We start from the raw sequence: 12,994 nt of genomic DNA, 5'->3' as shown, positions 1-12,994 counted from the left end.
TGATTAAAAATCGAAAAAATTGTTTATCGATTTTTCATCGAATCATGACCCCAAGAATCAATTTTAATCTAATTGTAAGGGACCAAAAGATTCCCTCCCCTTACCAGATTTGCTATCATACTATAAGGTGTAGTATTCATTCTGCGCTTTCTAAAACTCGCCAGAGTAGCCTACACATTTCACCCGTATCAGCTACGCTGACACTGATTACACCCCATATCTGCGTGCCTGCCTGCGTGCGTGTTTCTAGTCAATGTGAGGATGCTGGAGATTAGTTGCTACTTTATCCCTGGTGATATTCTGAATGGAATGTAATGAAAAGATGCTAATGTCAACAGAATTGACATGCTTAAGTACACACACCCGCACACACTGAAGGATACTCTCACACAGGCACACACATACCATACACAAAGACATACAGGCATACATATGCTGTACACACAGACATACAGACACACACATACTGTACAGACACACACACACACACACATACAGACACACATACCACAAACACATTTCTGTCCAATCCTCTATGGCGAGCATACAATATAGAATGTTCCAGAACTCATTTGTCTTTTCTTCTTAAGGAAGGGCAAGAACGTTGAAGCCTTTGGAAAAACAGATACAGGCAACTCAAGGACGCACAGTGAGACAGTGCATGAGAGAGGGAAATGGATGTTAAAAGTGTAGAGAAGAGAGGGGGGGGAAGCATGAGACTACACAGGTCTGCACACACACACACACACACACACACACACACACACACAGGGGACCCAGGTGTTGGGGCGGTGGGTGCATTGTCAGCTTGGTCACATCAGCTTCTCTGTGTAAAGAGGACAGGTTTTTTTATTACCACTGGAGTATGGAAGGATAGAGGAGAGATGGAGAGAGATGATGGTAGAGAGGAGGGTATAAAAAATAGGGAAGGTAAGAGGTGGAGGACAGGAAGGAAGGAAAGAAAGAAAGAAGAGCCGGGCCGAGTGAAAGAGCAATAAAAAAGTGAAACATTGGAGAGAGTTGAGGGAGGAGGTAAAGTGAGCAAGGGATGAAGGAGATGGTAGAACAGGTGATTTAGAGAGGGAGTAGGAATTCAGGATTTCTGTACACGTGAAAAAATAAAGATCTTCCAAAAGCCATGCCAGTAGAAGAAAAAAGCTAGTCAAAATGAGAATGAACATCACTTCAGCATAAAAACACATATCTGGCCTCTTCAAGGACAAATACGTGGAATGCAGGGACGGAAACATAGGGAGTAAAGGAGTAGGGAGGGCACAATAGTAGAGCATTGAGAAGTGAAATTGCCAGACATGAGATGGGAGGGAATGGAGGAGAGAGAGATTTTAAGGAGAGGAAGGAGGAGAGGAATGTCAATGAGAGTAAGGAGAAGAGAGGGGAATTAAGGAGATGGAGGAGGAGAGAGGGAAATTTAAGAGATATTGGAAGAGAGAGGGATATTAAAAACAGAATGGAGGAGAGAGGGATATTAAAGAGAGAATGGAGGAAAGGATGGTAAGGAGAGGAAGGAGAGATAAATGAATAGAGTAGGGAGCCTACATATTAGGGGACTTCCTTAATGAGACTGAAGGTCTTTGATGTGTGGGGAGGGGGAGGAAGAGGGTGTGCGTGTGTGCGTGCATGTGAGTGTGTGTGCCCACACGTCTCCCAGGGTATGGTTTTTCAGCAGGGGGGAATGTCAGACCCCCGTTACTCAAACTACAGTACCCAGTCTCAGTCTCCCTCTTTCCATCCATCTTCCCCTCGGATCCTCTTCTTCCCTTCTTCCTCCGCTCTCATAGCTCCCTCCCCAAGACTGAGCTGAGATTGGGGTTGAGGACAACCTCATTCAGGACAGTCTCATGAGAAAGGCAGAAAGCACACTTAGATGCACTGGCACACGTATGCACACACAAACACACACACACACACACACACACACACACAAACACAGTAAATGCATTCTTTGAATCAACCAATTATCTTAATTTCGAAAGGAATTCCCATTTCTCAGAGACGAGCAACACTGTGACAGACACCAAAGGGTAAAGATAGCATTGTCTCCTTCGCACTAACAAGCTAAGGCAGAGAAAACAGAGCTGTATCTAGTGAGCCGCCTAGCTGTTCTATTGGCAATGTCTGAGATCTTCAGACCTCTCACAGTGTGTGCATGCCCCTGACTACAATACGGTCACAAACGCATGGCTCCGGGTAGCTGGTACTTCAACAGTTCAGCTGTAAAAGCCGGATCTATGTAAAGGTCCTATATGGAGACCACCTGTCTTTGACGTACGTTTACAAAATATTCAGAGATGAATTAATGATTGTCGTGAACTGTCTGTGTTGTTTTGCCGATTCGTGCATTATGACAACAATTGTCAACCCTAATCTGACTTCAACGGTACCCAAAAGAATGACGTGATCATACCAAGAAGCGTAGAAGCCTTTGTAATGTCATTCCTAATGGGCGCAGTAGAGTTTGTTGAGTTCAAAGCAGCATAGATGCTTCCCACCACCAGTCCTCCTCCCCCCCAACACACTAACACTCCAGCGCTCTATATCGCGTCTCGGAAAAACCTCAATTTTCTCACCAACTCAACGGTTTTATAGTTCACTTCCTGTAGAATTGAATCTGAGCAGTATGGACACCGACTAACAAATATGGAATGTGTGCGGTCTAACTAAAACAATTACAATTAGTGTTAGCAAGCATTTGTGAAGTCTATCAGGTCTAGCCTACTGGTGTCAACTTCCTGAATCCGTATCCCCACGCACATTATCATGCTTGTGTCCAAGTAAACAGGATGTTTCGTGTGGTGAGGACACTAAACTAAAACCCTGGACCAGAACTACAAATCTTCAGTCAGGAAGAGAATGTCTTCTATGACACCGGAACGACATCAGCTGAACCTGAAACGGTATTGCCTCTCAAATGGCACACTATCATCCTATGTACAGTACAGAGTACTTTACGTCCCCCAAAAAAACAGGACGACTTCATACAACCCATTGCATTATTTACCTAGATATACAAGCTAGCTTGTCTTGGCTATTCCAACCCCACAATCCTCTGCACTTTGGAGGCAAGGACAACAGTGAAACAGTACAAACCATTTGAGGAGGTCGTGTGTCTCAAACAGATCCTCTCTCATTCCTAAGGCCTGACAACGTGTGTGCCGTGTAAGCTTTCGTTCCTGCTAAAAGTGAAACGCGAAAGTGTATTTGAGGGTCTCACAATGGGGCGGGAGAACACTGACAGACCCATCTCAGCCAGAGGTCGATGACTAAGATGAAGTTCCCAGCTCTCCAGCTGTTTCAGTGTTTTCACACAGAGCTACTGGCTCTGGGAGCTCCATCCCACAGACGGTTAGGAGGAAAGTGCCCCGGTACACATCTGTTGAAATGTCGACAAATGGTTGAAGTAGATGGATATTCAAGCTAGTGTGTGAGGTATAACCAAGTACAATTATGTACCAAAGCCTGGAACAGCGTGCATGACTCATGTCTGCGATTGTCAATCGCTGGTAATGGAGCATATGTTCAGTTATACCTTGTCAGTCATATTTGTGACTTTGGTTTTGAAGAGCGAATACCCATACGTGCATGCCAGTGTAGGATGCAGGAATGTAGGCAGGTTGCAAACAGAGGGCAGGTTGGAGACAATAACAAACACACGCACACAAACACACTCGCACACACAACCATGTAGTTGGCTTGGTGCACAACTCCCAGGAACGTTCAGGTAGTGCGTTCCCGACCCGACCGTTCCCGGGTGTGTGTTATTGTCTCGACTAGGAACCTCCGAAAACTTCAGAGGAAGGCTGTTTACTTAATGACACCTCTTCCGGTTTTTGCTCCCCTCCAAACCTGCCAGATGCCAATTCTCTCATTGAATATGTATGACCCACAGCTGCTTGTTAAGAGAGAAAGAGAAAAAGGGGAAAACATTTGTAAGGCAAAGTTACTTATATATAGCCTGCAGTGTTTAGGCGTGGCTGGGCTGCAGGCTATAGAAGAGCTCCAGGGGTGTGTGTGTGTGTGTGTGTGTGTATGTGTGTGCACACTACGTTGCCACAATTTTTCTTGGCTAGGGTCAAGACAGCAAATAGCAAAAAACACCCAAAACAATAACAAACGAAATGTAATAAATTGTAAATGAGCATCTGAGTTTCCTTGGAGAAGAAATCAGGACGGCAATCTCCCAGTTGCGTCCTCGCAGATGTGGCGACTGCTTTTGGTCTCATCGAATTACCGAGCCTGTTTACCTTGCCGGCGGAGACACTAACACAATCAAGTAGAACCAGGCGGACACGCATGCGCCCCGACACACACGGGCATACAGGCAACCATTCTCTCCCCTCTTCTACAGGCCTAGGAGAGAAGGCAGGAGTGGGGTTATCAAAGTGGCTCCAGGCAACAGACAGAACAGCTAATAACTGCAGCGCTGTCTCCGCGGACGGAGGTCAGACAGCTATTCTAGTCCCGGCTGAGAGAGCGGTTGAAAGGCAATAAAGCGGAATGCCCACACACATTCACACCGACACACACATACTTCTTCAAGGTGTGTAGACTTTGTGTGTCTCTTAATCCTCTTCATTATAACCTTTTATTGAGGCAGCGGTTGAGCCGAGCTGAGCTTGGAATATTCTGATAGACTTTCCCGAAAGTCGGGCGTGTGAGGAATATTATTTTAATCCCCTTTGTGATATTTATCTTTTCATGTGCAATGAACTAGCTAGAATGTTGTAGTAAACGTATAGCCACATAACCAGCCAAAAACAGAGGACAAGTTCAGGGGGAAATGAATCAGTCCAAAGACTGACTCCAGATGGATGTTTAGGAGGTGTGTGCTGGCATTTCCAGGATCTGAGGTCTGGCATTCCACACCAAGGATCTGGGTTAGGGTTACAGTTAGGGTACCAAGTACACCTATCTTACACCAGGTAGAAAGAAACACATTGAGAGTCAGTCTTTTTGGCAATGTCACATGCCCACATTCTATGAGCCTAACACTGACACACATACATGCACTGAACCCCTCCTTGTCTAGTTTCCTCTCACACCCCAATGCTCGTTAACCATTTTTGTACAAATGACTTGAAGCCAGAAAAATGTTGTACTCTGTCTTCCTTAAACACCTTTTCTTTTCTTTCAATCACTATTCTGTCTGTTGAACTCTCTTCTCTCCATCTCTCTATTTCTACCTCCTCCCCCCTTTTCTCCCTTGGCCTGGATAACAAGAGAGACCAAATAAGACTGATGGCTCAATCCTTGAAGGATAAAGATGAAAATTACAAATGCGGCCGCCAAAGCCGACGGATTTTCACCGTGACCAAAAAAAAGGCTTCGCTCAGAACTGCCAGTTCATTTAGAAATAATAGTATATCATTTTCCCTCATTCCAGACAGAAACACATCAGCCCTGTTCTGAATGCTGGAGTCTGGGCTATGTGTTGGTGCACCATTACCATATCGAAGGTGATAATGATCACACATAGAAAATGACAGGATGATGAAGAGTGTACTTGAGTGTGTGAGTGAGTTTCTGTTCCCACGGTGAGTGAATCCTTATAACTGTCCTAATATCTGTGAGACAATGTGATGTGCATACATACGTGTTTGTGCATGTCATAAGGGTCAGATGGCTGAGCGGTGAGGGAGTTGGGCTGGTAATCAGAAGGTTCCCGCCGTGCCAAATGATGGCAAGGCACTTCACCCTACTTGCCTTGGGGGGAATGTCCCTGTACTTACTGTAAGTCGCTCTGGATAAGAGCGTCTGCTAAATGACAAAATGTAAATGCATGTGCAATATGCATTCATACAATGTTAATAATCGATGTGCGTGCGTGTGTATGTTTTCATACATGTATGTGTGTGTACGGGCTGCATAGTTGAGCCTCCCAGTAACAGTTTAGCAGACTGGTCCAGGCCACAGCCCTGAGGAATCATTAGCTAACACGTGGGTAATGGCGCATGCCTCTGCAACCCTTCTGTAGAGGAGGCTGGTCTGTGTAAACACATTTAAGGAACTGTAAACGCTATGACAGGCAATGAAACGTTGATGTCATTTGGTGTCAAACCAACAGGCCAGGGCAGCCACTCTCCTCCTTGATTGTTCTGGAACCAAATATGATGGATAAGCTTATTATTCTGACAAATACAGATAGTAAAACCAGATGTTTTTTTTTTTAAAGATTAAGTTAATTGGGTACACTGAAATGGCCTTTTCCAGGTAAAAGAGATAGGAACAATATTTTAACTTGGTATTACAGATAAGTTAAAAAGATTGTCTCAACTTCAGCTTCTGGACCAGCTTGCCACACTCTCCCTAGCATCAAAATCCTAGCTCGCCCTGTCGGGGCTTATTTTCCCGATAATTACATGTTGGTCATCTAGGAAAAGACTATCGAACTAAGTAACAATAAAAACTAAAATAATAATTACATCAGTGTTTCATTTTATTTGTAACTAGTTAATATTCACAAACACTGAAAAATGGTTTTGCATTATGTTAAAGATAAGCAATTGATCAACTTTATACAAAAAGTAATTTGTTTTTTTCAGTTCATTTTGTTCTGTGAGAGGAATCCAGTGGGCTTGAACAACTGCATCGAAATCTGTCTGAATGTCTTAGGTGGATATAGGACAGCTGATGATCCCAGTCTGCAGTTTAACTAGCAAACCATCAGCCCGCGCCTACTGAATCAGTCAAGTTGTTATTATGTCCGCATCAGTGTTTTTTTTTAGTCCCTTCGTGCCGATTCAAATTGTAATCCTTCAACACAGCGACCTGTTCTCCAAAACTAAGAACACAGCTTTGACTTTGACCTCAGTAAACAGATACTTAAAAGTCCATGTCTTGTTAAAAACTGTACATTCTGTATCAACCTTTCGTTTTTCATTTTCGAGGGCTAACCAACAGCTAACGCTCCTGTCGGTTAGGTTGCGCAAGCGCACATTTGTAAATTGCGTGATCTTTCAGGACTACATATTTACTAGCGCTCAACACATTGATTTATTTTTTATTTTTTATTTACCTCACGAGGGCCAGATTGGGACAGCCTGTGGGCCAGTTGTGGCCCGCGGGCTGTACAATGTAGCCTGGCTCTGCCCTCCTACGTAGCCTATACTTCCGCTCAATTTGGAAATTGCTTCTGTACTCGGTCTGGCCACTCGGTATGTAAGTCAAATTTTTCAGGTTGATTTTCTACCGGCGAATCAGCGAATAGAGGGAGGGTCTGACAACGATGACGTTAGTTTTGATGTGTTGTATCAGAGCCTGTTTAAGGAGAGCCTTGCCACTCCCTATTAAGCCCCATTGAACCGAATTTGTCTGCAGTTCCACCAAAGTTACACTGGGGGTGATCGCGAGCGAGGGCATGTTGAATGGGAGTCTATGGAGCTAAACGGCTAAATTAGTCTCTTTCGCCTGATTGTCGTTGACAAATCTCCGATTTGATTGTAGTTTTTGCATGTTCAACATGGATTATAGGACGAAAGTTGAATGAATGAGTACTTATGTCCTTTTGATTTCTTACAGGGTGAGTCGTTGTTGCCCATAACATGCTAGCATTCTGCTAATGAATGCTGATTGGTTAGTGAAGGACTGATACGACCAGAGCTCCCGCTTGATGGCATCCGAAGCGGAATCAGAATGTCAGAGCATTAGCAACATTAGCAACAACATTAGCAAGCCAAAACTCTTTCTAGCATGTGTATTGACAGGGAGAGCCTAACCTGTCAGCTGTGTTGTCAATGCCCTGAGAGAAAAAAGTAAGTGACCAGAGCTTGCCATAAAGCAGTAGCTCTGGTTGTACGATGTGTATGTCGTCAATGACATTTTCAAAAGCTTTTTAGAACAGAAAGGCGACTTTAAAACATTCTAACAGCCAGCAGTGTGTATTATTTTTGCCTCCCCTTTCGAATTCAGAATTCAAATTACTAGACAAAAAATTATATCCTGAGAAAAGGGGATTTTAAGGGGTACCGCTCCATAGACCTCCATTCATTCTGCACTCGCTCGTTAGCACCCTCACATGGAACTTCAACCAGTTCATAACCCGGAAGTTTCCCGAGAGTGGCAGTTCTCTCTATATTAGACATTCTCTGGTTGTATGTAGAAGACACGAGACATGATCTTAGTTTCAGCCATGTTGTGCTCTTGTGCTCGTCCCGCCCCCCTAGCCCCCACATTACATCTAAGCTTCCGGGTGGCAATAGGTGACTCATTTATTACATATCATGACAACCTTGATGTCGTGCGCTAGTTTGTGTTGTAGTTCCGTAATGGTGGCGGAGAAAGATGCGAGCGAAGCCATTCGGTCCGTTGTGGCAACACTGCTGAATATCTATAAACTAAAGCCGGAGCAAGAACAAGTTTTGCTGAGTTTTGTTGGTGGCCATGATGTTGTGGCCCTCCTCCCCACGGGGTTCGGGAACAATTTGATTTTCCAACTACGGCAGCTAGCTCTGTTACAGTAGTGGTGAAGGAATTGGCTAAGGCGAACGCTAGCGATTGGTTATGGCAGATCAGAGTGGCTCGGGGCAGATCCTATAGTTTTCAACTTTGACAGAGTACGCCTACAAGGAAGTCAAGGCTTGTCAATGGAGCGAGGCCAGACTCTCTGTACAAATGAAATGTACGAAAGTCTGGTTAGGACCAGGCTACGTACAATGCCCAGGTCTGCCATAACTGATTCTTTGGTGCTCAGGTCGTAATTTCAATCACAAAGCACAGAGCAGTGTAGGTCGACAGGAATATCTGGACCACAGCCAATCAGAGGCAAAGACCTGCCCCATCTCTGTCTCTGATTAGTTTAGACCATGATTTGATCCAACCATGAGTGTGAGTTCCGTCAAAGAAGAAACAAACGCTTCGTTCCTGGAGAGGTTTTAACTTGGTAGGTGCACCGGTGCGACCTAGGAACATTTTTAGTAGCATCCGTACAAATTTTGGTCGCATACGCTAAGGAACGACTGACTAACGATAGCCAAAACGATAGCCAAACGCATGCAACGTTAGTCAAACGTTCCACAAACGTCTTCAGCGTTAACCAGCGTTTAAAATTTAACGTTGAAGAACGCTGGTCTCCATGAGAACTTTTGTGCATGTACAAACCTTCTTTTTTTGGACCAGCGTTCTCCGCTGATCACCGCCAACTACCGCCGATTACCAGCGTCACAGGCGTCCACACAACACTCTTCTGGTGCTATACCAGCGACCATGGACGATTACCAACGTTTCCTCTGACGTCATAGAACGTTGACCAGAACGTTATGGTGTGACGGGGCCTTTAGTTAGGTTTTAAGAAGTTGTTGAGACATTTCACAAGAAAACTAAGTATAAGCAAGTTTCTATTTTCAAAAACAAAAGTTTAAGACACATGTTTATTATTTACATTTAAATTGAGTTATTTAGCAGACGCTCTTATCCAGAGCGACCTACAGCAAGTACAGGGACATTCTCCCTATATATTACAAACGATATTGAGGACATTTTCTTTGCCTAGAGCAGTCTTTTATGAAAACTTTAAGCATTCATTCCTAGGCTGACAAGAAATCCAAGCCAATTATAACAGAATGAGCAGTACAGTGAGGAAGGAAGAACATGAGGTGTGAATCTTTTGATTTCATGTTAAAAAAAATGTATCATCCAACTGTGAGGTCAAGTTTTTGTTGATGCAAAAAGTGATCTGCATCTTATTCTTTTTACAGTGCATGTGTTTTAAGTTACACAAATATTATGCATGCAAATGTGTTCTGTATGTTTTCTGTGTTTTAAGACCCTTGAAAAATACAGAAATATTGCCCAGGGAACTTCTTACCACCTCTGTATGTTTACAAGCTATGTTTTTTTTTTAGCTTGACCACCTCCATAGATATAGTAGAGCCACAAATGCTCTGTGTGAGTTAGTCTCTGACCTACACACAAACACACACGTAACACACATGCACACACCCACACACACTGACAGACAAGGAGCCAGACCTTATAATCATGGTACATTCCCATAACTCCTTTCCACTAGCCTTGGTGGTTAGTATGAGCTGAAAATACTCCCTCTCCATCTCCAGTATGAAATATCTTCATTTCCACATTCCCAACTTATTTTTTCTCTCCTCAGAACTCATTTTCTCTCTCAGTCCCTTGGCCTTCTGTGATTTCGGGGGGGGGAACACAAAATAACTCTTGCTCATTTCCTAACTGAAAAATGAAATTAATAATTTCTGAAGCCCATGTGTGCGTGTTTGTGTGCATGTGTTTTAGTAAACTCACAAGCCCCTTTCTGTGTGCATCCATGCTCCACTGAGGAGGGATTTGGTGGTGAAACACAAATGGAGAGCCCTGATTGGAGCATTGATCTTGTTTGTTCAGAGAGCGAGAGAATTCTATTGAAAACAGACATGAGTTATGAAAAATAAGTCAGGTGTTGAGAGCTGGGAGATTGGGAAAGTGGGACCCACCAACTGAGATGAGAGGAGATGAGAGGATTGATATTTAGCAAGGGAAAAAAACTAGAACAGGTGTAGGTTTAAACGAGCGACTGTCCACCTAAATAAATAAATGATTAGCATGTTGCTCCTGTATACACCTAGCTATTACATTTAACGATTGTGCTATGTGACAGCTGTCCCCCTCTTAGTTACAAGGTAGCTATACCATTAACCCACAGCCCCAGGACAATCTAAACAACCATGTGTGAAATATGCCACACTTTGGACATAATTGTCTGTCTACGTGGACTCAATACAATCATTAACGGAACACAAAACCACAGAAAATAGAAAGCCAGGACACACACACACTCATACAAACACCCGTACACAAACACACACACACACATACACAGAACAATAAAAACCTGTTCACCCTGTTCATGTGTCTCCTATATGAGTCCCATTATCCTCCAATTTTCTTGTCTCAAGTGTGCTTCTTCGGTTTTGTGTTCAACTGTGTCTTTGTTGATAAGCTGTTTTTTTCCCAGTTGTGTCAGGCTGACAAAGACAACTCTGGGCTGATATCGGCTTATCTGCTGCATTCTCTTTCTTCCTCTCTGCCATTCTCTGAAACCAAGACTCCTACAGAGCACTACCCCGATGGAGCGAGACCCCTCTCCCACTTTCTCTCTCTCAGCTGACTTTCTCTCTCGTTTCCTCCCCCTTCACTTTTCCCTCTCCCCCAGTCTGTTCTTTAGAGTCAGGATAAATGGCTGGCTCATGTGATGTACAGTCTGTGGTTCGGTAGGCAGGTAAGTAAACAACATCCCACTCCGCAGGGCTGCATTGACAGAGAACGCCACATTAGCATTTGAACGGCAGCACTACAGTAACCCTCGCATTAATTATGTAGTGCATAATCTTACATTATCTGTGCAGGCTGGAGACAAACCATACATATGCCATACTTTGAATTAATTCCTAATTTTGTATGTTTACTTCATTAAAAAAAATACTGTCTATTAATTAACCAGAGCGTTTTTTAATGTAATTGCCATCATGCTCCTCTCTATACACAGTTTTTGTGCATCAGTCTGTGCATCAGTCTGATGTCAACAACATCACACCCAAATGCATAGAGCAGCACACAAACACTCTCGAAAACGAGAACTTTGACAGTGCCACCATACAGTAGCCCACTTCACCACGCTATCTATCCATTTCAAATCCAACAAGTTGACCCTCAGGGCACTCGAAGGCAACGACATTAAAACAGGTGGAATTATGTCAACACCATTACAAAGTAGCCTTGCATATTTTATGAGTGTAGCATTTCCACAAAGCTATAAACGCAACGGTCTATAGGCTCTATAGCCTACTCTAAGCCTAATGAATGCTGATATTAGGCATTCAGTTCTTGTTGTAACTTGTAAACTGGGGCAACACACATGCACAGTCTCGTTACTGTGCACAATCACTTCTTACATTGGAGTGCAAATTCTGACACCCTTTCGAGGCTAAATCAATATTTTCATAGAAACACGGGCACAGCCTCCGCGCACGCAACCAACCCGGATTGACATGAGCGGCTAAGTTAACGGTTATTTAGCTTTAAGAAGTTTATTTTAAAGTTAAATGCTATAGCCTGTAAATATTGTGATACTGCAACAGAAAAAAGAAAAAAAAGTGACCGTCAGGTCAATTGACTGCATTATTTTGACAACTACCTTTCTGCTGTGCGTGTCCTCCTCACTCCGCAGGTCCGGCACTTTCCTGCGACTCAACACTAGTAGGTAGACCAGTGCCCCTAGCCACACGAGCACCACCAACGATAAAGTCAGCTTCCGACAGAGCCGCTTCATTTTCCCGCAAGCAGTCGGAGGAGAAATCGCCCATTTATTCGCAGGGTAATCTACGAGAAACACAGGAAGAAAGTCACTGCGAAAGACGTGAGCCGTTCCTTAGTGCACCCCACTCATAGGTGCTCGCTCTTGTCAAACGCAGGGCTCTCGGTCTTAACCGCGCGCCCGCCGGTGACCGCCGTGTTCGCGGCGGGGCCCTAAGCTACCTGGTTGGTTGTACGCGGTGACGGTTCTGCTCGAGAGCTGCGATGTGGGCTACTACGCTGGTTGGCATCCAGCCCGTTCACAATCAGCTAGTTGGAGAGAAGAGTTAGGGTACCTAAAGCAAGAGAATGGATGCAGCACCACCTGCCGACCTTGTTGATTAAGTAGCCTAACTCTTAGTAAATCAGGTTAGGCTCTAATCTGATTTATCCACCCACAATTTTAGAATAGCCTTGGCCTAAACCATAGGCCTGCGTTCATTTCTCATAAAGGGTCGGTTTGAAAGTAGGCCTACCACAAATAGCCTAAACACACCCAGACATACAAGTGCAGAGCTATAAATAAGAAAATAAATAATTATTAAACCCACATTGACTTGTTTATAGGCCTGTAGGCATACGCTTTCATTTTGGGAACGTGAAGCTATAGTCGGAGGTCGAGCTCACGCCTGCTGAAAGGTATCCTATTCTTGCAGGCTAGGTCTACCCTGGAAAA

At 44.0% G+C, this 12,994-nt stretch overlaps 1 protein-coding gene across 1 annotated transcript in view; it reads right to left on the bottom strand.

Moving 5' to 3' along the window:
* The window catches only part of galnt14 (UDP-N-acetyl-alpha-D-galactosamine:polypeptide N-acetylgalactosaminyltransferase 14 (GalNAc-T14)), a 73,282-nt gene extending 60,781 nt beyond the window's left edge, over window positions 1-12,501 (bottom strand). The window contains exon 1 of the mRNA XM_084700681.1: window positions 12,161-12,501. Coding sequence (XP_084556807.1) covers window positions 12,161-12,295 — 135 coding nt within the window. The 5' untranslated portion in view covers window positions 12,296-12,501. The remainder of the gene's footprint in view (window positions 1-12,160) is intronic.
* Window positions 12,502-12,994: the final 493 nt, after the last annotated feature.

Source organism: Hypomesus nipponensis, chromosome 6 (genome assembly GCF_054491055.1).
Source record: "Hypomesus nipponensis isolate SF chromosome 6, ASM5449105v1, whole genome shotgun sequence".
NCBI classification, from domain to species: Eukaryota; Metazoa; Chordata; class Actinopteri; order Osmeriformes; family Osmeridae; genus Hypomesus; species Hypomesus nipponensis.
This window is presented reverse-complemented; position numbering and strand designations above follow the sequence as displayed.